Source organism: Gekko japonicus, unplaced genomic scaffold (assembly GCF_001447785.1).
Source record: "Gekko japonicus isolate JY-2015 unplaced genomic scaffold, Gekko_japonicus_V1.1 scaffold3710, whole genome shotgun sequence".
Lineage (NCBI taxonomy): Eukaryota > Metazoa > Chordata > Lepidosauria > Squamata > Gekkonidae > Gekko > Gekko japonicus.
The window spans coordinates 25,369-50,868 of NW_015159821.1; the positions used below are offsets into that span (position 1 = coordinate 25,369).

The 25,500-nt window shown below is 53.5% G+C and overlaps 1 protein-coding gene across 1 annotated transcript in view; it reads right to left on the bottom strand.

Moving 5' to 3' along the window:
• Nucleotides 1-4,350: 4,350 nt before the first annotated feature.
• Nucleotides 4,351-25,500, bottom strand: part of LOC107107474 (solute carrier family 12 member 5-like) — a 48,430-nt gene continuing 27,280 nt past the window's right edge. Inside the window, 8 exon segments of the mRNA XM_015407786.1 lie at nt 4,351-4,442; nt 9,786-9,919; nt 10,114-10,128; nt 10,403-10,599; nt 13,679-13,801; nt 23,628-23,735; nt 25,073-25,204; nt 25,320-25,489. Coding sequence (XP_015263272.1) covers nt 4,351-4,442; nt 9,786-9,919; nt 10,114-10,128; nt 10,403-10,599; nt 13,679-13,801; nt 23,628-23,735; nt 25,073-25,204; nt 25,320-25,489 — 971 coding nt within the window.

Genomic DNA, 25,500 nt, shown 5'->3' on the forward strand with positions numbered 1-25,500 from the left:
AGACAGGGAAATAAAGCGGCAGCAGCTGCCACCACAGGAGATGCTGAAGAGCACACAGAAGGAAGGAGCCGCCACCCTGCAGTTCTTTAGGATTTTGGGTTTGCTGTTCCCGGGCACCAGTTTTTAGGACCTGCCTTTGACCAGAGCACCCTTTCTGAAGGGCACTGAAGATCTTGTCTCTGCAAGTGTTGCTGTCTTCATAGCCGTTACGGTTGTTCTACCTCTAGTTGTAAAGTTGTTGGGCTTTTAATAAATGCTTACCTTGATGACTGTAATACCTGAGGCTTTTTCTTTTTGAAGCGATTTCATAATGGTGTGCCAAACCACAAGGGGGCTGCCATTATTGTCTTGAATCCCCCCCCCAAAACTCTTCTTTGAAAAAGACAATTGAAAAGAGCTCCATGCAGCCGGGATCCTGCCGGGTGACACTTAAGCAGGCCCTATCATGTGACGCAGACTTCTCCTGAAGAACCCCCTCCCCCCACCTGTGGACAGATTAGAGTATTCCTGATTTTCCCTCCCTCCAACGACTGACTCACCTTTCCCACCCCCAGTGGCAGGGAGACCAGACCATGCGGTAAGTACTGAGATGCTGTGGATGAGGAGGAGGCTGGAAGGGAGTGGTTGTGCCGAAATGCAAACTGGCTTTTCCGGGGTGCTTCCTTGCTCGCGTCCAGGATCCGGAGCAGTTGTGCTCAATGTTCCCTCTAAGCTGAGTTAGCGTGAGCCAGCTCACAGTTTTCTAGCTTCCGGCTCGCACGTTTTTTGTCTTCGCTCGGGAAGGACGTCTCCAGAGCAACATTAATTTGTGCAGCAGCCAAATCGCTCGCTCACAGCTTTAATGCCAGTAGCTCACGAAGTAGGATTTTTGCTCACATGACGCCACAGCTTAGAGGGAGAGCATTGGTTGTGCTTCGATAAGGAGTGGGCAAAGCGAACACGGGCCCTTTCCCCCTGCACTGGACCTGCGGCGTAGCTCACGGAGTGCCCCTCAGGGCATCTGATGAACTGAGCCCGGTTCGAGCCCTCGGCCTTTTCCCAGCGCACAGCAGTTTATCCTCCATTTGCAGGAGCACTGTGGGTTATGCTCTCCCCTCTCCCAGAAAGGACAAAAGCTGCGATGGCCACTGGTGAAGGGTGTAATAAAATCCTTTTATTGCATTTTGTGCAGACAGGAGTCTTGGAAAAAAACCACAGTAGAAGCTGAAAAGCGTCAACACAAGCAGTCAACAGAGGAGGAGCTGCAGCCCCATGGATATCTAGGGCATAGAGAACAGCACAGAGGGGCGAGCCCCAGGCAGCTGAGGGGGCGGGGCACAGAAACACTCGCACCGCGGAGGAGGAGGAGGAGGAAAGGCAAGCCTAATGCATGTTCCTTTGGATCCGCAACCCGGTTTATTTACAAGGAGTCCACGGTTTGGCCTCGCTTAGCACACGAATTCCTAGAACACAAAGCTTATGAACGAGCGGGCTCACTACAGCGATTGAGATATTGCACTGGAATCAAAGTCACTCGGGTGGACGTAAAACAGAATAGCTACACTGATTGATTATAAAGGTTACTGAATGAGCTGACTGGGGTTGGGGGACACTCATAACAAAGATATTGCACACAGAGCACAGGAATAAGTGTGTTGAACCAACACAAAACGTGGGCCTCTGGGTCCCTCCCTTGCTGGGTCCAAATCCTGCCGGGAGGCACCAGCAGAGTGCTTGCCTGGCATTCCCGCCGGGGCCTCCCTGAAGGGTGGGGCTCACCAGCCGGAGCCCCAGCCCCCCCCGGGGGGTCCCACTTGCATAAGCAGTGCAGCAAGCCGGTTGGGGCTGGGGGGGCCCTTTCGAAATTTCATCCCCCCTGCCGTGGTTGGGAACCAGTTGGGCCTGGGCGGGGGGCCTTGGTTGTTGTTTCTCCAGCAGGGCCCAGAGCCGAGACTTCCCTGCCGAAGCGACAAGCCCCTCACCCAGCGTGGGCCCAGAGGAGAGCGGCACACACACACACTCCCACAGGGGCCAAGCGTGCGGGGTCAGAACGGGGGGGGGGTGTAAACTAGCATGCAGTGCCACCTGCTAACTCTGGTCCTCTCCAGCACGAGGTCTGGGGCAGGGGGCGGGGGGGGGAGAAAAGGGGCAGCCACACAGCAACAACAACTGGGAGGTGGTGGCAGCACCCCGGAGGAGAGGCCCTGTGCCCTGTTGCCAGGGGTGGGCTGCACACTGCCTCGAGCGCCCCTTTGGGGGTGCCCTGGCAGGACTCCAAACCAAGCCCGGGAGGCTGGGTGGGCACCTGCCACTCTTCAGGGGGTGCGGAAAGGCTTGGCCCTGCTGCGGCTGGAGGAAGGTGCTCCCCCCCGTCCAGCTGCCCTGAGAGATGGGTGCCTGCCTCTGTGTGGCGGGGGCAAGGGGGTCCCCTGGTGTTCTGGGAGGGCCTGGGGGGTCAGCTGGGCCTCCTCTCCCCCCCCCCCGCCCTGCTCAAGCATGTGTGAAGGACTCTCCAGAGGACAGGGAAGCGGCGCCTTCCGCAAGGGGCCAGGAGGACACGCGGTCCCCCCCCTCGGGCTGGGCGCTCTCCCCACGAGTGTGGCTGAGGCCCCAGTGGCTTTGGGGGCATCAGCGGGAGCAGCAGAGGCGTGGCGCTGAGCGACGTGACGCGGCGGAGAGTGTGAGGCTTAGCAGGCTGCACTCAAGAGTGGAAGCTCAGATCTGCTGTGAATCAGGTTCCGGTGGTTCTGGCCCTTTTCCCTGATAAGAACCCAAAGGGGCGGCTGGGGGGGGGGGACAGAAGGTGCGCTCGGAGGAGCAGGAGGAGCCACGGACGCTGCCTTCGGCGCCCAGGCGGAGTCTCCAGAAACTCACTGCTGCCGGCCACGGCCCTTGACCCTTGAAGGAGGAGTCCAGTTCGGGCGGCTGGACCCCCGGCTGGGGGTGGGGGGGTCAGCGCCGTCACATCCACACCCAAGCCCCTGGGCAGCGGCAGACTCTGCCAGGGGGGGTCCCTGTATTGTTTCTAGATATATCTTGCTCTATGTATAGACTTCATCTGATTTCTCTTCACATAAATTATATGACCACTTTAAAAATACATGTCCTGTGCTATGTACATTATATACAGCCCCACAGCCGGGGCAGCATCCGACGGGTTTCTGAGAATTATTCACATTGGTTAAAAGCTCCAGAGTTTTTTTTCCCCGTGGGAGGGGGGAGGAGATGGGGACGCCCCCCGCCCCCCTTTGGGGAGCCGGAATGAGAATTGGGGAGGGGGCGTCCAGCCGCCTGAGTCGTGGGAGGGCCTTCTCTCGTGGCTTCCGGAGCCAAGGAAGGGGAGAGAGGGCTCCCTCCGTATTGCGATGCATCCGTGGGGGCTGGTGGAGGCTCCAGGTCGTGCTCCGGAAGCGTTGCTGCCCTTGGGCCTGGGGAAAGGGGGACTGCTTCCCTCTCTCCCTCCAGGGGAGCATCAGGCCCATGGGCCGGCTGAGGCCTCGAGGCCAGAAGGGGGCAGCTGTCTTCAGGCCCTCCTCTGCTCGGGAACGGGGGCCACTGGCTCCAGGGGGCAGGACGGACGCCCGTGTCGGTGGCCTGCAGCCACGGCCTGCGTCTCCGCGGGGTTAGCCACAGTGCAAAGCAGCTGAACAGCTGGTGGGGGCTACCCGGGCCGAGACCCTTCCCCAGGGGAGGGCAGAATCGACTCCCCACATCCAGATGGGCACCACCCAACCCAGGCAGCATTCAGGGTGCCAGCCATGCTCCAGGGGGTGCCCCGCTTTCCCTCCAACTTCCCCTCCCGCCAAAGACCCAAGTGTGGATCCGGCTGGCTGAGACCGGGGGTGGGGGGCGCCGGCGGGGAGGGTCGTCCTCCCGGGGACAGGTGGGTTCTGTTGCGGAGAGGAACGTGACTGGAGGCAGAGGGGACGGAGACGCCAGCTCGGGCAGGGAAAGCATGCTGGTGGCCTCGGCTGGTGGTCTCTCCCCATCGTGGGAGCTCGGAGGGCGGGGAGCAAGTGCATCCGACAAAAGGCAACACGAGAGAAGCGGACGGGGACGGGATGAGGGCCCAGCGGCACAACCGAGTCTCCAGTCTCCCAGGACACTCCCGGAAGCGCGCTTAGCTGCAGGCGGCTCCCAGACCACTCCACAACACTCCCTTCTTGGCACGGCAGTCCCAGAGCTGATGTCCGTCTATGGGTCAGCGGTGGCCTCCGGGCCGGGGTGCGCCGGGTGCTGCAGTTCAGGTGCAAAGAGAGAGGGGGCAGCAGCAGATGGGCGCTCCTTCCTTGCTCGGTGGGAGATGGGTGCAAAGGGATGGGTGGGGCTCTCGGGGGCACAAACTTTCGGGCAAGGGCCTCGGCCAGCTGCTCAGGAGTAAATGGTGATCACCTCCCGGCCACCACCGCGCACCAGCAGGACCCGATCCAGGTGCTCCGTCAGCACCTCCAGGAACTCCATGTCTGGATTGAGCAGTCAAGGATTGGCCAGGTGACCTTGTGTCCCCCCCCTCGCACAGGAGTGGCTCCCCCCACCCACCCACCCTGCTCCTCTTTGGAAGGCTGCTTCCATGATCGAAGAAAGGCGGCTTTACAATGCTTTACATAAATAAACGTGTTCGACATACTTTTTTTTTTTTTTAAAGGGGGGGCAATAGGAGCGGGAACTCGAAGGGAAGAACATAAGCCAGGTTGGCTCAGGCCAGTGACCCGTCCAGTCCAACACTTTGTGTCAGACAGTGGCCAAGAATACTAGGTGCCATCAGGAGGTCCACCAGTGGGGCCAGGACTCCAGAACACCCCCCCAATTTGCCCCCCCAAGCACCAAGAAGAGAGAACATCATTGCCCCAGACATAATGTACCTTGCAGCTAATAGCCACTCATGGACCTCTGCTCCATATATTTATCTAATCCCCTCTTGATGCTGTCTATGCTTGTAGCTGCCACCACTTTCTGTGGCAGTGAATTCCACATGTTAATGACTCTTTGGGTGAAGAAGGACTGCCTTTTATCTGTTCTAAACCTTGTTGTTGTTCAGTCGCACAGTCGAGTCCGACTCTTTGCAACCCCATGGACCAGATCACACCAGGCCCTCCTGTCTTCTGCCGTCCTCTGAAGTTGGCTCAATTTCATGTTCGTTGCATCGATGACACTGTCTAACCATCTCATCCTTTGCCGTCCCTGTCTTCTTTGACCTTCCATCTTTCCCAGCATCAGGGTCTTCTCCAGGGAGTGCTCCCTTCTCATTTGGTGGCCAAAGTATTTGAGCTTCAGTTGCATTATCTGGCCTTCCAGGGAACAGTCAGGGTTGATTTCTTTTAGGATTGACTGATTTGATCTTTTTGCAGTCCAAGGGACTCTCAAGAGTCTTCTCCAGCACCATAGTTCAAAAGAATCTATTCTTCGGCGCTCGGCCTTCTTTATAGTCCAACTCTCGCAGCCATACATGACTACTGGGAATACCATTGCCTTGACCATGCGGACTTTTGTTGGCAGGGTGATGTCTCTACTTTTTATCATGCTGTTTAGGTTCGCCATCGCTTTCCTCCCAAGGAGCAGGCGTCTTTTAATTTCATGGCTGCTGTCACAGTCTGCGGTGATCTGGGAACGTGAAGTCTGTCACTAAACCTACTGCTCATTAATTTCATGCAGTGCCCACAAGGATTCTCCTGTATTGTGAGAAATGGAGAAAAGTACTTCTTTCTTGACCTTCTCTGTCCCATGCATAATTTTGTAAACCTCTAACATGTTACCTCCCAATCATCATTTCACCAAACTAAAGAGCCCTAACCTCTTTAATCTTTCTTCACAGCGAGAGCGTTCCATGGCCTTAATAATTTTTGTTGCCCTTTTCTGCACTTTTCCCAATGCTATAATACTTTTTTTGAAGTGCATTGACCATAGAATCATAGAGTTGGACGGGACCTCAAGGGTCATGTAGTCCAACCCTCTGCACAATTCATGGAGTTCACAAATGCCTCCCCCCACATACCCCCAGTGACCGCTGTTCCACACCCAGAAGATGACAAAAAACCTCCAGGATCGCCAGCCAAACTGGCCTGGAAAAAAATGTCTTCCTGACCCCAACATGGCGAGCAGCATTTCCCTGGGCATGTAAGAAAGGGCCACGAGAACTAAGCACTGATGCTGCAACCCTCCCTGCCCTCCCTTCTCGTGGACACTCCATGAAACTGCTGAGCGGTCGGGTTAGAATGGATAAAAGGAAGTCCTTCTTCACCCAAAGAGTGATGAACACATGGAATTCACTACCACGGGAAGTGGTGGCGGCTACAAGCATGGACGGCTTCAAGAGGGAATTAGATAAGCATATGGAGCAGAGGTCCATCAGTGGCTATTAGCCACAAGGTATAGATAGGGACTCTGGGGCAAGTGAGGCTCTGTCTTCTTGGTACTTGGGGGGTCAACAGTGGGAGGGCTTCTAATGTCCTGGCCCCACTAGTGGACCTCCTGATGGCACCTGGTATTTCTGGCCACTGTGTGATACAGAGTGTTGGACTGGATGGGCCTTTGGCCTGATCCAACATTGGCTTCTCTTATGTTCTTATGTTCTCATGATCTGCCTAAATTCACAGAATCAGCATTGCTGGCAGATGGCCATCTAGCCTCTGTTTGAAATCCTCCAAAGAAGGAGAGCCCACCACCTCCCGAGGAAGCCTATTCCACTAAGGAACTGCTCTGTCAGGAAGTTTTTCCAAATGTTTAGCCAAAAACTCTTCTGATTTAATTTCAACCCATTGGCTTTTGGTCTGACCTTCAGGGGCAACAGAAAACCACACCATCCTCTATATGACAGCCCTTCAAGTACTTGAAGATGGTTCTTATATCACCTCTCAGTCTCCTCTCCAGGCTAAACATACCGAGCTCCTTCAACCTTTCCTCATAGGACTTGGTCTCCAGACCCCTCACCATCTTTGTTGCCGTCCTCTGGACACGTTCCAGCTTTTCTATATCCTTCTTAAACTGTGGTGCCCAAAACTGAACACAAAACTCTAGGTGAGGTCTAACCAGAGCAGAGTAAAGCGATACCATCACTTCACGTGATCTGGACACGATACTTATGTTGATACAGCCCAAAATGGCATTTGCCTTTTTAGCTACCAGATCACATTGCTGACTCATGTTCACTGTATGGTCTACTAAGACCCCTAGATTCTTTTCGCACATACTACTGCCAAGACAAGTTTTCCCCATCCTATCATTATGCATTTGATTTTTCCTACCGAAATGCAGAACTTTATATTTATCCCCACTGAAATTCATTCTATTTGTTTTAGCCCAGTTTTCCAGCCTGTCAAGATCATCCTGTATCCTGACTCTGTCTTCTACCATATGCCTCCCAGTTTAGTATCATCTACACATTTAATAAGCATCCCCCCCTTTATTCTTTCATTCAAATCATTTATAAAGATGTTGAACAAAAGAAGTCCCAGGACAAATACTTGAGGCACTCCACTTGTCTCTCTTCTCCAAGAAGATGAGGAACCATTCACAAGCACTCTTTGGGTGCGATCTGGCAACCAGTTACAGATCCACCTAACAGTCATAAGATCCAAACCACATTTTACCAATTTATCAACAAGAATATTATATGGAGCCTTGTCAAAAGCCTTACTGAAATCAAGATAAACCATGTCCACAGCATTCCCCTGATCCAGCAAGGTAGTAACTTTCTCAAAAAAAAAGAGATAAGGTTAGTCTGACATGACTTGTTCTTGAGAAACCCATGCTGGCTCTTAGTGATCACAGCCATCCTTTCTAAATGCTCAAGGACTGTCTTTTTGATTATTTGTTCTAAAACTTTCTCAGGTATAGATGTCAAGCTGATGGGTCGGTAGTTACCCAGATCCTCCTTTCCCCCCTTCTTCAAGACGGTGACATTTGCCTGCCTCCAATCTTCTAGAACCTCACCTGTTCTCCAAGAATTCTCAAATATAATGGACAGTGGTTCAGAAATTACATCCGCAAATTCGTTTAGTGCCCTTGGATGCAGTTCATCTGGCCACGAGGACTTAGTTTCATTTAAAGAAACTAGGTACTACCCCTATGCTGATCCTAGGCTGCAACTCCCTTCCCTCATCATGTGTTCTGTTTTTGCCATATTGAGCACCATTTCCCTGACAAGAGAAGACTGAGGGAAAGTAGGAATTGAGCAGTTCTGCCCTCTCTTCATCACCTGTTACAATTTCACGTCCTTGCTCTTTTACTTACTTTGAACATAAGAAAAGAACCCTTTTGTGTTGTTTTTAGCGTCTCTCGCTAGCCGAAGGTCACACTGAGCTTCAGCCTTCCTAACTCTCCACAAGCACTGGTTCTTTGTTTACATGCATCCTTGGTTATAAGGCCCTCTTTCCAGAACTGTACGCAGTGTTCCAAATGGGAGTGCACCCTCAATGTATACAGGCGCATTACGATACTAGCTGATTTGCTTTCAATTCCTATCATAACAACCCCCAGCATAGCATTTGCCTTTTTAAAATTGCCATTGCACACTTAGTTGATATATTCAGTATGACTCCAGGATCTCTCCCCCCGGTCAGTTAGCACCAGTTTGGACCGCATCAAGGTATATTTATAATTCGGGTTTGTGGCACCAATGTGCCTTACTTTGCACTTGCCAACACTGAACCTCATCTGCCATACTGACGCCCACTTACCCAGCCTTGAGAGATCCCACCAGATGCCAGCTAGGCCTCTCTGGCTGTTCTAGCTGCCATGGGTCTGCGGGGGGGACTCTGGGATTTTAACTTTCATTTCTGCTGTATTCCCAGTCTTACCTTGAGTGTCTGGTGTACTTTTCTCCTGAGAATAATTGCCCGTTACTTTGGCGGGTTCCTACCTGGCCTCTGATTGGACCTGAGCCATCAGGGGGACCCCCTTGAATAGTGTCTACCTGGTTGCTTTGCGCGCTTTAGGCCAGTTCTGACACTGAAAGTGCCAAGATATCTGCATACGCCAAATGTCTCAGTAAACTTTACTTCTTTGAATGAAAGCTGTTGGGAACTGAGTGATGCATGAGTCTGACACCAGAGTGCCTCACAGTCCTCCCTGAACAACTTAGCCACTTCATTGCTTACTCCCAACTCCGAATCATTAATGAACCAGTTAAAAAGCACTTATCCCCTGCACAGCCCCCTGCAGTGACTCTCTCCACGGCCTCTCGTCCCCTCTGCTGCCGCTGCCCTAGAAGCTCCTTCCACACCCGCCACGGTGGTCACGGGCCGGTGCCCATTTGCGCCTCAGGCTCTGCTTGATGGAGTGTGAAGAAGAGCCGTGTGTTTTCTGATCGGCACCCTCAAGTCCATTCATCAACAGCCCACTCAGCTGGGATCCCATCTTGTCTCACCTTCACGTTCCCTCTCAGCTTTAATACGGTCTTCACATCTTCCTCTGAGTCTGACAAGACGGAGTTTCTCAGGCTCCAAAAGTTTTCACCACTTTCTGCCCGCACAGCTGTCAAACACATCTGGCCAGCAGCAAGGGGCCCCCAACAAAGGGGAGTGTCCCTCCCTTGGAGGCGATCAGAGTGTGATCAGACCTCAGGCTCACTCCCTCTCAAGAGCCGGCCGGGAGGGCAGTTCAAAAGCACTCCACGTGCAGCTGCCGACGTTGCCCTGCAGACCAGCCAGCCAGTGGTCCCTGCAGCCAGACCGGCAGCCCACGGCCCCTGTTCAAGCCTTCGCCCCCCCACCAGTGGCTCTGCCCTTCCACGTCCTGAACCCCAAGTGGGAGGCAGCACTGTGGCCAAGAGATGGCCCCCTGGAAAAAAGTGCCGGCACGAAGGATACAGTTCTCGTCCCCCTTCCGGTTCCTGGGGGGGCCGGGCATGTTCAGCAGCACCAGCTTGGCCTCCTGGGACTTCTTCACAATCACCTCGTTGAGCCTGACGGCCGTGTGCATCCTCCTCACGTTGGACTGATTCCTGCGGGAGACAGGGGCAGAGTTGGTAGCCCAGGGGCCCAGACGCTCTCTGCCCCGGCCAGATCTGCTCTTCCCCACAGCCCAGGCGCTGGCCAAGGGACAGGGGGCGAGAGAACCCGTTGCTACGGAGGCAGCCTGGACCGCCCCCCTCCCTGCGGCTCCCCTCCCAGCACAGAGCACAACGCAAACACTTACAGGGTCTCCCACTCTCTGGCAGCGGCAGGCAAAGGGGAGAAGAGAGAGAGCAGGTCATTCACGGCCTGGGACCAAGAGCGGATGCCTGGCACCTGCCTGAGCGAGCGAGACCCCCTCCCTGGCGCACGTGGCTTCCCCTCTGCCCAGCCGACAGCCACCCCTCTGCTCCTGAGTCCCCCCCAGCTCCTGCCCAAGGGGGTCAGAGGCAGCCCTAGACATGGCCAAGCCGGGATGGAGACTGGAGCCCCCCCTCCACCCGGTAGGGGCCCCAGAGCGGCGGGAGACTCACGGCTTCATGCTGAAGAAGTCTTTGATGCTTTCCGGACTGACGGGGCTCTTGGCCTTGTTCTTCTCCGCCACCTTGTCCTTGGTCCAGGTGAGATGCACCTTTTCGGGGGCCGCCTCAGGCTCTGCCTCAGTTTCCTCGCCTGGCGACGGAGAGCTGCTTGAGAAGGCCGTGGTGGTTTTGTCGTGGATCAGCTGCACCTGTTGTGGCACGGAGACAGGGAGGGTCGGTGGGCTGTGGGCGGACCCCGTGCTGCTGCTCTCCTGGTGCAACCCCCACAGCCCCCCTGCCCCACTCGAGCCCACCTCCTCCGGCTACTTTGGTCTGCCTCCTCTGCACTCCTTCATTGGCTACACTGATGCCCACGCGTCCGGCCTGGACTGATCCCTCCGGAGCACCTCACAGTCTCCCCTGCTTTTCACCACCCTGAACTACTTAGTGTCATCCGCAAGCTTAGCCGCTTCACTGCTCACTCCCCACTCCAACTCCAAGCCATTGATGACGATTTGGAAGGGGGTGCCTTGCATCACTGAATTATTACTGATTATTACATTCCCCCCTAAGGGGCTCTGGGCAGCTTACACTGTTCTCCATTTTATCTTCACATCTGCCCAGAGGGGTGCATTAGGCAGAGAAGGTGACTCCTTCCAAGTCACCCAACCGAGCCCTCCTCCCCAGTCTTAGTCTGACACATTAATCCCTGCCTCTCAGTGGCCCTCTGAACAGCACCAGTGTTCCCTCTCAGCTGAGTGAGTGTGAGCTAGCTCACAGTTTTTTAGCCTCCGGCTCACACATTTTTGTCTCAGCTCAGAAAGGATGGCTTCAGAGCAAGCTAATTTAGGCAGCAGCCAAATCGTTCGCTCACAACTTTAATGCCAGTAGCTCACAAAGTAGAATCTTTGCTCACAAGACTCCACAGCTTGGAGGGAGCATTGGCAGGGGCACCCCAATAGGGTGCCCAAGGGCCCCATGGCACCTACCAACACCTTTCCTGGCACCTGCCAAGTGTTTATAGAAAGTGGGCAGAGTCTGGTGGGGCCTCCTGTTAAGCAGAACTTCTGCCTAAAATATTGAAGAGTTACTGTTAGAATTATTCATAACCACTCTCCCTGACTGTCGTGGGTCAGCCAGGGCTCAGCGATAGCGAGGACTCCTCAGGAGAAGAGGAGCATCATGTAGCCAGCCTTGAGTTAACAGGAGAAGCTGACCAGCAGGAAAATGAGCTGCAGGCTTGTCAGGTTTCACAGCCAATAGCTGATACACAGCCATAAACACTCTCCAGGCCTGATTCGGCAGGTGAACCTTAGTTGGCCATTCCCAGCCCACCAGTATCACCCACACCCTTAGAGCGCTGCAGAGGGAGGCTGAGAACAGAGCTACAGACAAGACGGCAAAGTGCACACCTCCTGGCCTGACACCAGCTGCTTGCTGATAACGAAGATGAGTAGTTGCAGGACTGCTTCTGAGCAGCTGGCTTCACGTATGACCCTTAGGCACAGGGCTATAAAAACCAGCCAAGAGAGGATGTTAGGTGTGGATGCAACACATATGATAGATGCTAAGCCACCGCCTCTGATATGCCTGACTTCTGGACCCCTGACAGTGGAGTGGATGACTCTGTCTTGCCTGACTTCTGGCACCTGATACTTGGAGCCTGCAAGCTGATAACACTGACATTGTGTGGTTGGCTCCACCTCCAGTAGCAGCCATTTTGTGCCCGCTATCCTCTGTCAGAATTCCAAAGGTGCCTGTGGGCTTTAAGAGGTTGGGGACCCCCCGGCATAACGGGTGCTTAAACAATGGCCAGTTTAGCTCATGTCCCGTTCACCTGACACAAACAGGGAGCTGATGCTTCAACAGACTGAAGAAATGTGCCTGCACACAAAAGCCGATACCTAGAATTAAACACTTTGTTGGTCTTAAAGGTGCCCCCACTGGACTCCGACTTTGGTCTGCTGCTTCAGACCAGTGCGGCTGCCCCACCTGAGATTGCTGGCCTGTTTGTCAACCTGTCCGTGGATGTTCAGGAGGTGGATTTGCTGTATTTCTTCCTAACAGTGCAGTACAGCACAATAAGCTTTTCCACACACGCATGTTCTCACATAGCCCAGTGGAGTTCTGCTCCCCTTGGCTGCGCTACCGCTCCAGTCAGCAGAAAACATTTAAAATAGACAGTTAAATCTGTCCAAAATCATGCATAAGTAGGGACCTGCACAAGGGATACCTTTCCTTTCCCTGAAAGCCCCCACAGCCTGTCCCCTTTCTCTGCTTCCTTCTCTCCTTCCCGCCCACCAGCCAACCTGCCTTTATTGGCTCCCCAGTGGTGGCTGCAGCCATCCAGCTAAGCCCAAGGGGACAGTGGCTATTGCTGGGCTGGGTCCGGTTGCACAGTGGCCACCGCTAGGCCAGTCACAGTTGCGCAGTGGCCGCGAACAGTGGCCACCACCAGACTAGGCCCAGTTGTGCGGATAGTGAATCTCCAGCAGTCCCCAGCAAGTCTTCCTCCATCAGGGGGCATGACGAGAGGGGTATGGGACCTTTTTCAGGGCTATTTTGACCTTACAAAAACCAGTGCTTTGAAGGCTCAGCAATGCTGCTGTGGTTGCTTAGCAACCTCCATAATTGCCCCTGAGAGCTCAGTGGGAATTCTTTATTCTTAAAGTTACATTATTTAGGAGAGTTTTAATCCCCTGATGCATTCCCCCCCCCCCAGATTTTTCTGCAGATCTGCAACTTCCTTCAGTTTTGTGCAGATATTCCACCCCCATCCTATCCCTAGCTACGTTTTGTGGCTCTATTAATCATACTCTCTGTGGTGCGGTTCAGAATTAGATATATGATAAATGCCGTGTTTTAAAAAAACCTCCCACTGTTTAGCGTTCATCTGAGTCTTAACTACATTCGTGCTGCCAATCTGTTTCAACTGGTAGAGTTTTGGAACGTTTGAAAAAATCTGATGCAAAAAATCTGACGATGGGTGTCCAAGTCATTTAGTGATGAACCAAATGGATGAGCTTATGTCGATTACAGTCAATTTGACTGTTAAACATATTTGCAGCAAAATTCACGGCATCTCTCGATAACATTGTCCAAAGGCCTCCGTTGCTCCACACCATGGAACTGCCCAGGTCACCTAACTGGAGGCCAGATCTGCCATGCCCGCAGCAGGTGGGCACTGATTCAGTGGCAGGTGGTGGAGACCACGCCTCTGGTGGAACGGTTTCTCCTGCACACACGCGCACGCACCCGCACACGCACGGGCACCACGAGCCCCCTCACCTCTTCCTCGGGCTTCTCCTCACTGTCTCCCACCTGCTCCTCTGGGACACTGAGCCGCAAGCGCGTGTTGGTTGGATTCTTGCGCCGGATGGAGCCACGGGACTCGTCAGTGATGCTCTGGATCTGGAAGGCAGAGGGAGAACGAGGAGACGGGGAGGGGGTGAGCTGCTGCGATGGGTCCCGGGGGGGATTCCAACCGGAGGATATCAGCCGCGATGGCTGACCGGAGACACCCTCTTCAGAGGCAGCATTTTGTTCCTTTGTTTATTATCAGATTTATACCCTGCCCTTCTAGCCAGGGCCGGCTCACACAAATAGACAATTTAAATTAGTCCTAAAAGGTAAAGGTTTCCCTTGCTCGAAAGCCAGTCGAGTCCGACTCTAGGGTTGCGGTGCTCATCTCCGTTTCCAAGCCGAGGAGCCAGCGCTGTCCGAAGACGTTTCCGTGGTCATGTGGCCGGCATGACTAAACACCAAGGCCGTGCACGGAACGCTGTTACCTTCCCACCGAAGCGGTACCTATTTATCTACTTGCAATTTCTTGCTTTCGAACTGCTCGGTTGGCAGGAGCTGGAACTAGAGACGGGAGCTCACTCCGTCATGCGCCAACTTGGGTCTTGAACTGCTGAACTACTGACCTTCCACAGCCTACAGTTCCGCGTCTTAACCACTTGAGCCACCGCAGCTCCTAAAACCTTATAAAACCATATAAAATATTCTAACATTAAAAGGTGCTAACACTGACAATACTAATAATTAGAAAAATTTCAGAAGAGTTTAAAAGACTTTAAAAGATGGCGGCCGACCTTCAGTATAGCGTCCTAACGGTCAGCCCGTAGATCTAGCCTTATGCAGCTGGCACAGGCTGTTCTGATGACTTCAGGGAACAGGGTTCTCTATCAGGGCAGCTCCTAATTGAAGGCCTGGCAGAAGAGCTCCGTCTTGCAGGCCCTGCGGAACTGCATAAGGCCCTGCAGGGCCCTGATCTCTTCTGGGAGCTCATTCCACCAGAGAGGAGCCGCGACAGAGAAAGCCCTGGCCCTGGTTATTGCCAGCCTGGCGTCCTTGAGTCAGTCGATTTTGGAACCCTGGCCACAGTGTTCTCTAGGAAACATGTGGGGAAAGGCAGTCCCGCATTTTTACCCCATTCCCCCCCCCATAGAGACCCAAAGCGGCTTGCAACATTCTCCCCTTTCCCCTCACAACAACCCTGTGAGGTAGGTGAGGCTGAGAGAGTGTGACTGGCCCAAGGTCACCCAGCACATTTCCCTGGCAGAGCAGGGATTCGAACCTGGCTCCCCCAGACCCTAGTCCCACCCGGTCTAACCAGTAGACCGTGCTGGCTGAGCCTGCCTCCGGATGCCAGCCGCTGAGGAAGCTTCTTGGCTGCCGCTTGTAGGATTTCCAGGGCATTTGGTGGGGAGCTGGACGCTGGACGAGGTGGAGCCCCTCTGGTGTGACCCACCCCAGCTCTCTGTTATTCGTCTAAGGATTTGGGTCCTGTCTTCCCTTGTGCCCAGTCAGGGACCAAGCAGCAAACTGCACCTACTTCACCCAGGTCCTGATTGTTTTCAGATTCATAATGCAGAATGGGCAACTAGTCATCTTATGCAAAAGATTTCTAGGCCACCTTCACACCCGATCAAGGTCCACAAGGCAGCGAACATAAAACACATTGAAGCATTAGCCAGTTGAGAGTCCAGTGTTCCCTCTAAGCTGAGTTAGCGTGAGCTAGCTCACAGTTTTCTAGCCTCCGGCTCACACATTTTTGCCTTAGCTCAGGAAGGACGGCTTCAGGGCAAACTAATTGATGCATTAGCTAAAATCACTCGCTCACAACTTTAATGCTGGTAGATCACAAAGTAGGATTTTTGCTCACAAAACCCCACAGCTTATAGGGAACATTCGAGATTGTGTTCTGTGCCCCTGCACGTGCACACCTACGCATACCTCTGAGCTCCTCAGTGTTTATTCCTCTGAGCTTTAGAAGTACACACAGGCCTGGCCAGGGGATGCTCGTCGGGACCCTACATCCTCCCCATCAGAGGGATGGGCGGCCAGCCAGAGAGGCTGGCTCAGCTGGGTGCAATGGCGGAGAAAGAGAAGCGGCAGGCGCCCCTCCCTCCCTCCCTTTGGCCTGGCAGCCTCTCTTCACTGGCTGTGGTATATTCAGTTGTCTGCATGTGAATCACCTAATTGAAGCACCATGCTAAGCTTCATCCTGGGCAAAGATCCTAATCTTACAATCCCTATTGGTAGCCCAGGAAGAGCCGACCAATCGCATACCATCGAGTTCCCTGGGTGGGAACTATTGTGATAGGACCTTATCCCTACAATCTTATTGGTTGATATTGTATAATAGGGCGTGGCTACATTAGCCGGGAGAGTTTAAAAGTAGAACCGCTTCAATGTAAAAGCTGTTCTGGCTATTCCAGTTGATCTGTTGGAGTTGAGTTACGAGTTGCTGAATAAAGCTGAATCTTCTGCTGAAATCACTCCCTGACTCGTTTGTTAAGTAGCCGACTTCACACTGGCCCTCTTGGCAGCAACGGCAGGGCAGGCCAACCTCCCACATTGCCGCCAGGGCACCTGCCGCCTGGAGGGAAGCTCACACGACACGTGGGACACACGGCAGCCCTGACCGGAACCCAGAACCCAGAGCGCTTCATCCGCACCAGCGTCTCCTTCCGGCTCCTCCAGGCATGGCAGATTTCCCTCTTTGTACTGCGCTGGTGCTGCCCTAGCTGGTGCCTCGCATCCTGTCCCTGCAGGGGGGCGGGGGGGGTGTCTTTTGCAGTGGACGTTCATGCTTGCGTTTGCCTTTTTTTTTGAAAGCTGGAAGAGCTACATGCCGAAGCACTCGGGACGGGGAGAACGGCTTTGCCACCGTTCTCGACGTTTTACATGAGACGAGACCCCAGAACTCTGCAGCCAAGGAGCCCTTGGCCTCTGGAGTCTTTTCTGAACCAAAAGCTTTTACAAATGCTGCAAAGTCAGGCTGATCCTCGGAGCTACCCTTGCTTCATTCTCCATCATCATCATCATTACTATTATTACTATTATACTAATAGCCAAGAGACCCCCCCTCTGTGCGGATATCTAAATCCACACATAGGAGGCAGAGAGATTTTCCTGCACACTTGGGGCAGTCCCCAGGTGTGCAGAAAAAATTGAAAAGTTTAAAAACTATACGGGGGATACTTAAGTCCCCCCAAATATAAAAAGAGCGTTCCCTGCGCATGCACAGAGAATGCCCTAGCAACTATCTCACTGCTGCCACCGGGGAGGGGGGAGGGGCAAAAACTTGGTGGGCCAGCAGGTGTGAGCCTCTCAGGCCTCTCTGCCAGTGCCGGGGGAGGGGGGAGGCAGGAGAAGCTTGGCGGGCCCGGTGGGCCTGCCTGCTGGGCTCACCTGCTGCCGCTTCAGGCCGGGAGCTGTGGGGAATGCCCCCCCCCGCGAATACGATGATGATGATGATGATGATGATGATGATGATGATGATGATGATTTTGTTTTTTAGCCCCGCCCTCCCAGCTGAATCCGGCTCAGGGCGGCTTACACCAGAACAGAATCAAATTTCCAATAATACAATATAAAATTATCAAACATCACTTAATACAAAGAACAAAGCTAGAACCATAGACATAATAAAGTGCTAGTAACTTGGTTTCCTCATCTTGTCACGAGAACGGTCCAATAGGTGCCCACACTAGGCACGAAACCACATTCCCCTGTGTACTCACAGGCACATTGTTCATATTAGCGACGTGGTTTTTTCCCCACGGCAAAAGTAGTGTGGTTTGAGCCGCGCCAAAGAAATGCAACCACAGCAGCACCCCAACCACGAGGAAACCAGACTCTGTCTTCTCCCCTCGCGCATGATGTTCGGGAGCAGCCTCCGACCCTCTCAGGTGCACACCGAGTGCCTTGGGAGGCCTCCGCCTGCTGTGGCCTGTACCTGCTTGGAGCCACGGCCTCTGGAACTTCAGCCAAGGGGCAGCCTGCAGGTCAGGCCATTCCCAGCCAGCTCTTGTGGACCCTTTGGGTGCCCACCATGCCTAACGAGGAATGCCTTTGCCTGGCCCCGTCTGGCCCTGATCTGGGTCTCAGGGAACAGTGGAACCGAGAGGCCACCAGGCCTTGGTTCGAACTGATCTGGGTGTGGCATTTGACAGCGGCTGCCCAGGAACGAGTGTGCTGAACCCGAGAGACAGCCCGCCAAGGGAAGGCTGGGCAAGAAGGAGAGCCATGGACACACTGCAGTGAGCACTTGGCTTGAGATGGCCACACTCCTCGCCAAAAGGGTCTCTGGGAACCAGAGGGGGACAGAGGGCAGCCTGGAGAGATCCTCAGGCAGGAAGGGATATACAGCTGAAGAGGTACGTCTCAGACCTGCTGGCACGAGTCTGGTTGGTGGAATGAAGCCACCAAAGGGAATATAGGAGGGGCCGTGGCTCAGTGGCAGAGCATGAGCTTTGCCTGCTGCACGTCCCCGGTTCAATCCCTGGCCTCTCCGATTAAAGACTCTGGCAGGAGGCGATGGGAAAGGACTCTCTCTGCCTGAGCACCTGGAGAGCTGCTGCCAGTCTGAGTAGACACTGCTGACTTTGATGGACCGGGGTGGGGTGTGTGTGTGTCTGATTCGGTAGAAGGCAGATCCACATGTTTGTAAAAGTTGCCCCAACAGAAGAGATGAAGCAGAAGGGGCTGGAGAACTGCATCATGGGTCCAAAATGGAAATCCAAGAGAAGGAGAAGAGATTGGATTTATACCCCATGGCCAGTGTTCCCTCTAAGCTGAGTTAGTGTGAGCTAGCTCACCGTTTTTTAGCCTCTGGCTCACACATTCTTGTCTTAGCTCAGGAAGGAGGGCTCCAGAGCAAACTGATTTATGCAGGAGCCAAATCGCTCGCTCACAACTTTAATGCCAGTAGCTCACCAAGTAGAATTTTTGCTCACAAGATTCCGCGGCTGAGAGGGTACATTGCCCATAGCCCTTCACTACCCAAGGGAGGCTCAGAGCGGCCTACAAACTCCTTTCCCTCCCCCTCCCCACAACAGACACCCTGTGAGGTGGGTGGGGCTGAGAGAGCTCTGACAGAAACGGCTCTTTTTCAAGGACAGCTGTGCCAGAGCTTGTGACTGACCCAAGGTCACATCAGCAGGTGCAAGTGGAGGAGTGGGGAATCAAACCCGGTCCTCCCAGATTAGAGTCCTCTGCGCACTTAACCACCACACCAGACTGGCTCTCAGAGGGGAGGGCATATGGTGCCCTCATGGAGAGAAGGAAGAAAGCGAGAAAGAACTAAAAACAATAGTGTGGTTGGGGTCTCCTACAGACCACCAAGTGCAGGAGAGAATGTGGACAATTACAGATATGTCAAGAGCAGGGCTCTAGTCGGGGGGGAGCTCTCAGGTACGGAGCTCCGGAAGAGAACCTCTAGGGGGCGGGGCGGTCACGTGGTGAAGCCCCGCCCCCTTCTTTACCCCGCCCTCTGCTTCGATCCTCATTCCGTTTGGGAATGAGGATGAAGCAGGAGGGTAAGTAGCCGGGCCTTCTGACACACTTCCGGTGATGTCAGGGGGTGTGGCCTTCTGTCACTTCCGGTGATGTCAGGGGGCGTGGCATATGCAAATAAGTTATGCTAATGAGTTATGCTAATGAGCTCCGGCAGCTCTTTTTCTACAACAAGACCCCTGGTCAAGAGTAATGGGAAGCATCATCTGCTTGGGTATCTGTTATGAAATGACACTCAGCATGGAACGTCCAGTAAATTCCCGCCATGTTGTGCTGGGAACGTTCTCTTTCAGGAGGTGGAAGAAGGACTCAGACGACTGGTTCCCCTCCACTAGGGAAGACTCGGCCAGTCAGACGGAAGCAGTGGGATCAGAGTGGGGAAGTGACTCCGTGACTACTCCCAACAGCTGAGACCTCTCAAAGCCTGTCAGTTTCTACGATGATACTGGACTCAAATCGAGCTACATCAATGCCGGAATCCTTCGCGGCCAGATGCAAAGCTAATCATCAGTGCGGTCAAAGGCCTTGAACTTCAGACAAGCTGACCTTAATACACTCCGAGAAATGTTAGGTGGTCTCCCATGGTGTCATGATCTGTGCAGGACTGGGAGCAAGGCCTAGTGCGGCCTGGTCCCAGGAGAGACCTGCATGGGAGCGGAAAGCAGACTTAGCCTACAATCCCCACAATCCTTAGCGACGGTTGTAGCCAATCCGTGTCCACAGATTGTGTGAAGAGATTGGGACTTAAGCTTTGAGGGCTGAGAAACTGTGTTCTTTCTCTTCTGCAGTCTTGTCTCTCACAGAGCTAAACTGAGGGGACAGTCTGGACTGAGGGAAAGATCCCTCACTTGGGACAGAGTGAGTGCAGCCAGGAGGCCTGCTATAAGAGGGCTGTGGGCCTTGAAGTAGTAACTAGTCAAGTGAAATAGGTAGTCGCGTAAGATTTGATTATTTTACATTTAAACACTGTTATATATTTTGAGCACCTTGTCTTGTTATCAAAGCCCCATTGCTGTATTAATAAACCATTTGTTTTATGTTCTCTGCCTGGTCATCACGCCTATGTTTTCTCGGCTTAAAAGGGGCCTTTTGGTTGGGCTTGGGAGGGTACTCCGGGCCTTCCCGAGGGACCCTAAGTCCAGAGTGGTGGCAGACGAAGGTGGCGACCCGCTGGGGGTCACGACACAGGGCCAGGAGCCCAAGGTGAGTGGGACGTGCCGAAAAAGGAGTTAGTAAGGGCACAACTGCAAGCAATTGCAAAGGCAAAGAAACACATCTGGAGAAGCAGCCTTGCAAAAGTAGCAGGTTGAGGCAGCTGGAGTGCATCTCAACAGTTATGAGAAGCAACTTCTCAAAGTAATCCAAGCCTTCAAGGCCCGAGGAAGAGCCCCCTAGAATCCTAGAAGGGACCTCCCTGGTGCATTCTCAGAACCTCTCCCCTCTCTGAGCAGCTGCCCTGGAGGACACCCGAGGCGCCGCTGGAGGGGAGGTGGGCCACTGTCTGGACATTCAGAAGGGGACGAAAGGAGGATTCAAGAAGGCACAGACGCTGCAGTCCGGCTTCAATCCCAGGGAAGATTCTAGAACAGACAGTCAGTCTGCGAGCACCTTGAGAAGAAGGCAGCAGCGGCCAGCAGAAGCCAGCATGGATTTGTCAAGAATAAATCCTGCCAGACTTATGTAATTGTTTCGTCAGGTTACTCAGTGGATTGTGGGAATGCTCCGGACATTAAATATCTTGATTTCAGCAAGGAGGCTGATGAAGTTGCCCGTGATCTTTCATTACCAAACGAGGGTGGGCTAGATGACAGTGTTGTCATGTGGATTCATAGCTGATTGGGTGGCTTTACTTGCAGAGTGTTTTTCAGTCTGGGGTGGGTGGGGGGAGTCTGCCTGCCATCGAGTTCTGTCCTCAGCCCAGAACTGTTCAGTGACTTAGATGACATCCAATGAAGGCCATCCAATGGAACAGAGGTCCATTGGTGGCTATTGGCCATAAGGTCTAGATAGGAACTCTCGGTCTGGGGCAAGGGATGCTCTGTCTTCTTGGTGCTTGGGGGAGGGGGCAACAGTGGGAGGGCTTCTGGTGTCCTGGCCCCACTGCTGGACGTCCTGATGGCCCCTGGTGTTTTTGGCCACTGTGTGACACAGAGTGTTGGACTAGATGGGCCATTAGCCTGATCCAGCATTGGCTCCTCTTATGTTCTTATAAGAGGGACTTGGATGAACGTATGGAGCAGAGGTCCATCGGTGGCTATTAGCCACAAGGTATAGATAACTCTCAGGCTGGGGCAAGTGATGCTCTGTCTTCTTAACATAAGAACATAAGAGACGCCAATGTTGGATCAGGCCAATGGCCCATCCAGTCCAACAAAACCAGGGGCCATCAGGAGGTCCAGCAGTGGGGCCAGGACACCAGAAGCCCTCCCACTGTTGCCCCTCCAAGCACCGAGATGACAGAGCATCACTTGCCCCAGAGCCCCTAGCTATACCTTGTGGCTAATAGCCACTGATGGACCTCTGCTCCATATGCCTATCTAATTCCCTTTTGAAGCCGTCCATGGTTGTAGCCGCCACCACTTCCTCTTCCTTGGGGCTTGGGAGAGGGGGGCAACAGGCTAGCTAGTAGGAGTAAAGTGGGAGATAGGGCAACTAGATGGAGCCTCTAAACAGCAACATAGGAAAAAGGTGCTAGATGTGCAAATTTGTCCAGCATGAGATACTGTCTCATTTGCTGGGGGTAGAAATTACTGCCCAGGTTGGTTTTGTCCCCCCTCCCCCGGGAGTAAGGGAGAGGGGCAGCAGCACGATGTAGGGACTTGGGATGGCCGTGAGATTTTCCGACCTCCTGGGATCCCAAAGGAATGGAGCTCTATTCTTCACATAACCAAATGAAACTGTATTCTTTACATAACCAAAAAGCCTTTTTTTGTTTTAGCCGGGAATTCTCTGGTGGGGTCAAGGCTAAATATGTCTGGTTGTTTTGAGATGCTGATGGAAAGATTGAAAGACAAAATCCTAAGTGAAGATTGCTATGGAATGAAGATTGAAACGGAAGTTTAAAGAAGAGCTTGGACTAGGAGAGGAAGGGAAAAGAGACAGAGACAGTAACACTCAAGAACTCTGGATAAACATATGGAGCAGAGGTCCATCAGGGGCTCTAAGCCACAAAGTATAGATAGGCGCTCTCAGTCTGGGGCAGGTGATGCTCCGTATTCTTGGTGCTTTTGGGGGGGGGGGCAACAGTGGGAGGGCTTCTAGTGTCCTGACCCCACTGCTGGATCTCCTGATGGCACCTGGTATTTTTGGCCTCTGTGGGACACAGAGTGTTGGACTGGAGGGGCCATTGGCCTGATCCAGCACTGGCTTCTCTTATGTTCTTATAAGAGGGAACTGGATAAACATATGGAGCAGAGGTCCATCAGGGGCTCTAAGCCACAAAGTATAGATAGGCGCTCTCAGTCTGGGGCAGGTGATGCTCCGTATTCTTGGTGCTTTTGGGGGGGGGGGCAACAGTGGGAGGGCTTCTAGTGTCCTGACCCCACTGCTGGATCTCCTGATGGCACCTGGTATTTTTGGCCTCTGTGGGACACAGAGTGTTGGACTGGAGGGGCCATTGGCCTGATACAGCATTGGCTTCTCTTATGTTCTTATGTTAAATGCTCCCATTTTTGCACATAAGTGACTTAAACACACCTGTCTTGTGTGTCTATGTTGTTTAATTGTTTTATATACATCTCTATACATTTTAAGCTTTCTTTAATGTTTTTATTGTTCATCTCCTTGGGGACCCTAAGCTGGGTGGTAAGGTGGCTCAAAAATGTTTTCAACAAAGTAAATGAATGTCCTGAACCCAAACTTCTAAGTGATGGAACAAACACCCGGAATGGAATGGTTCTTCTTCTTCTTCTTGCAAGATAAAAGATGGTACAGCCAGGATAAGGGGGGGGCTTCTTTCCCAGACAGCCTTTTGTGAGACACTTTGGCCAGTCCCTCTCTGTCTAGCCTACTCTGCAGGTTTGTTGTGAGCAGTGTTCCCTCTAAGCCGAGTTAGTGTGAGCTAGCTCACAGTTTTTTAGCCTCCAGCTCACACATTTTAATCTTAGGTCAGGAAGGATGGGGCCCCAGAGCAAACTAATTCATGCAGTAGCCAAATTGCTCGCTCACAACTGTAATGCCAGTAGTTCACAAAGCAGAATTTTTGCTCACAAGACTCCACAGCTTAGAGGGAGAGCCTTGGTTGTGAGGACAAACTTAGGGTGGATAATTCTGTCTTCCTCCCTGAGCATCTTGGAGGAAGGAAGGGTGGGCTAGAACTATGGCACTGCAGGAGCCCCAGATAGTCTTTCGGGTCCGGACAGCTGCGTGGACGGGCCTGGGGGGGCCTGGTCCGCCAAGGGGTCACAATCCAGGCCCCGTGGGCCAGCCTTACCTCTCGCTCCCGCTCTGTCTTGGTGAGGTGCATCTGCTTGAGGATCTGGGATCTCTGCTCCATCACCAGCGTCTTCTCGTACGTGTAGGCAGAGATGTCGCTCTCGTGCTGCGGACCAGAGAGGGTGGGAAGGAGGGAGAGAGGAGGGTCAGGGTGTGTCCTGCCAGGGCCTGGGCAAGGCATCAAAACCTGCCCTGGACCAAGAGGGATGAATGCTCGTGTGCCTCTTTAGTCAAGAAAAAAGGCATGCTGCTTATCCTCCTGGCTGCCAAAGAAAGCTCCTGAATAACACAGCCCGAAAGGGTCTCGCAGTTCCCTTCCCTCCCGTCTCTTTGTGCAGATTGTGACTGGCCTTTCCCCAGCCTATCCCCAGGTATCTATTTGCATCACTTCCTCCAGGGCATTTGGTCTCTATACATTCTCTGAAGCGCAAATGGACACCCTGTCAACCAAAGCTGTCTGGAGCTTGGTTGCCATGGAGAGGTGTGTGTGTGTGTGTGGGGTGTGAACTGGAATGTATGGTTCCGTTTCCGGCCACTATCTATCCGGTGTCTGGTGTAGCCATGTAACCTGTCTGTAGTATCCCCCCCCCCCCCCCCAGCAATTCAGTCGATTTTTTTTTTGTGGCTTTTCACTTAGAGGCAATTGGCCAAGAGCCACTAATGTCTATTTGATTATGCTATAATTGCTGGCTTCGCGCGCTGGACCTGAGTCCTAACAAAGGAAGTCATGAGTGTGGATCCTATCAATGTCTCAATAAACTTTACTTCTTCTGGATGATTGTTATTGGGAACTGATTTCTCCAGGGAGCTGATCTGGCTCAGCCTCCACCAAAAGGGGATCAAGGGGCACCAAGGGAAGAAGAAGAAGAGGAGGAGGAGGAGGAGGAGGAGGAGATTGGATGTATACCTCGCCCTTCACTCAGAGTCTCAGAGTGGCTTACAAACTCCTTTCCCTTCCCCCCTCCCCACAACAGACACCCTGTGAGGTGCAGGTGGGGCTGAGAGAGCTCTTGACAGAAACTGCTCTTTTTCAAGGACAGCTCTTATCAGAACTGTGGCTTGCCCAAGGTCATCCAGCCAGGTGCAAGTGGAGGGGTGGGGAATCAACCCCCCAGTTCTCCCAGATTAGAGTCCGCGCACTTAACCACTATGCCAAACTGGCTCTCTGAAGTCTGAAGGGGGAGGAGTGGACCGTTTGGCTTTGACCTGGAGGAGCCAGGCAGGAAGTTTAAGGTGTCAGTGCCAAGAAACAGCTGCTGCATTTCCTATTGGGGGGGGGGCATCCCATAATGCCTCCTGCACTCTCCACTACAAGGTGTCGCGTGAGCATGTGTGCGTGCTGGGGGGGGGAGGAATGCTGGACCCTCCCCTGACTGTGTGGTCCCCCTGGTGGGAGGGTGCGACCCTGGCTTCCCAGGACTCCCCCCCCCCCACGCCGCCTACCATCTCCACCACTTCCACTTCGGCCGTGATGCGGAGGTGGTACAGGAAGGTGGTGAGGTCCTTCTTCATCTGGATGCTGTTGTCGTCCATCTGGGCCACGGTAAAGATCCGCATCTTGCACTTGCGCCAAACCTGCAGGGGAGCGAAGAGGGCACCCGGGACAGTTGTCGATCCACATGGCTCAGCCCAGAAGACTCCCCTTCCCGGGCGACTCCCCCGTCTCCCCCCCCCCCCACCCCCGAGGTACCTTGTGCTGGCGCAGCAGGAAAGGCAGGAGCATCAGCATCCCTCCGTCATGCACGATCCACCAGACGTCGATGTGGCTCTCTGAGAAGCGCTCTGAGTTGGCCGGGAACATGGCCACGTTCTTGGCCACCAGCAGTGCCATGTGGCCAGCTGTGGTCACACGCACCAACTCTGCGGGCCGC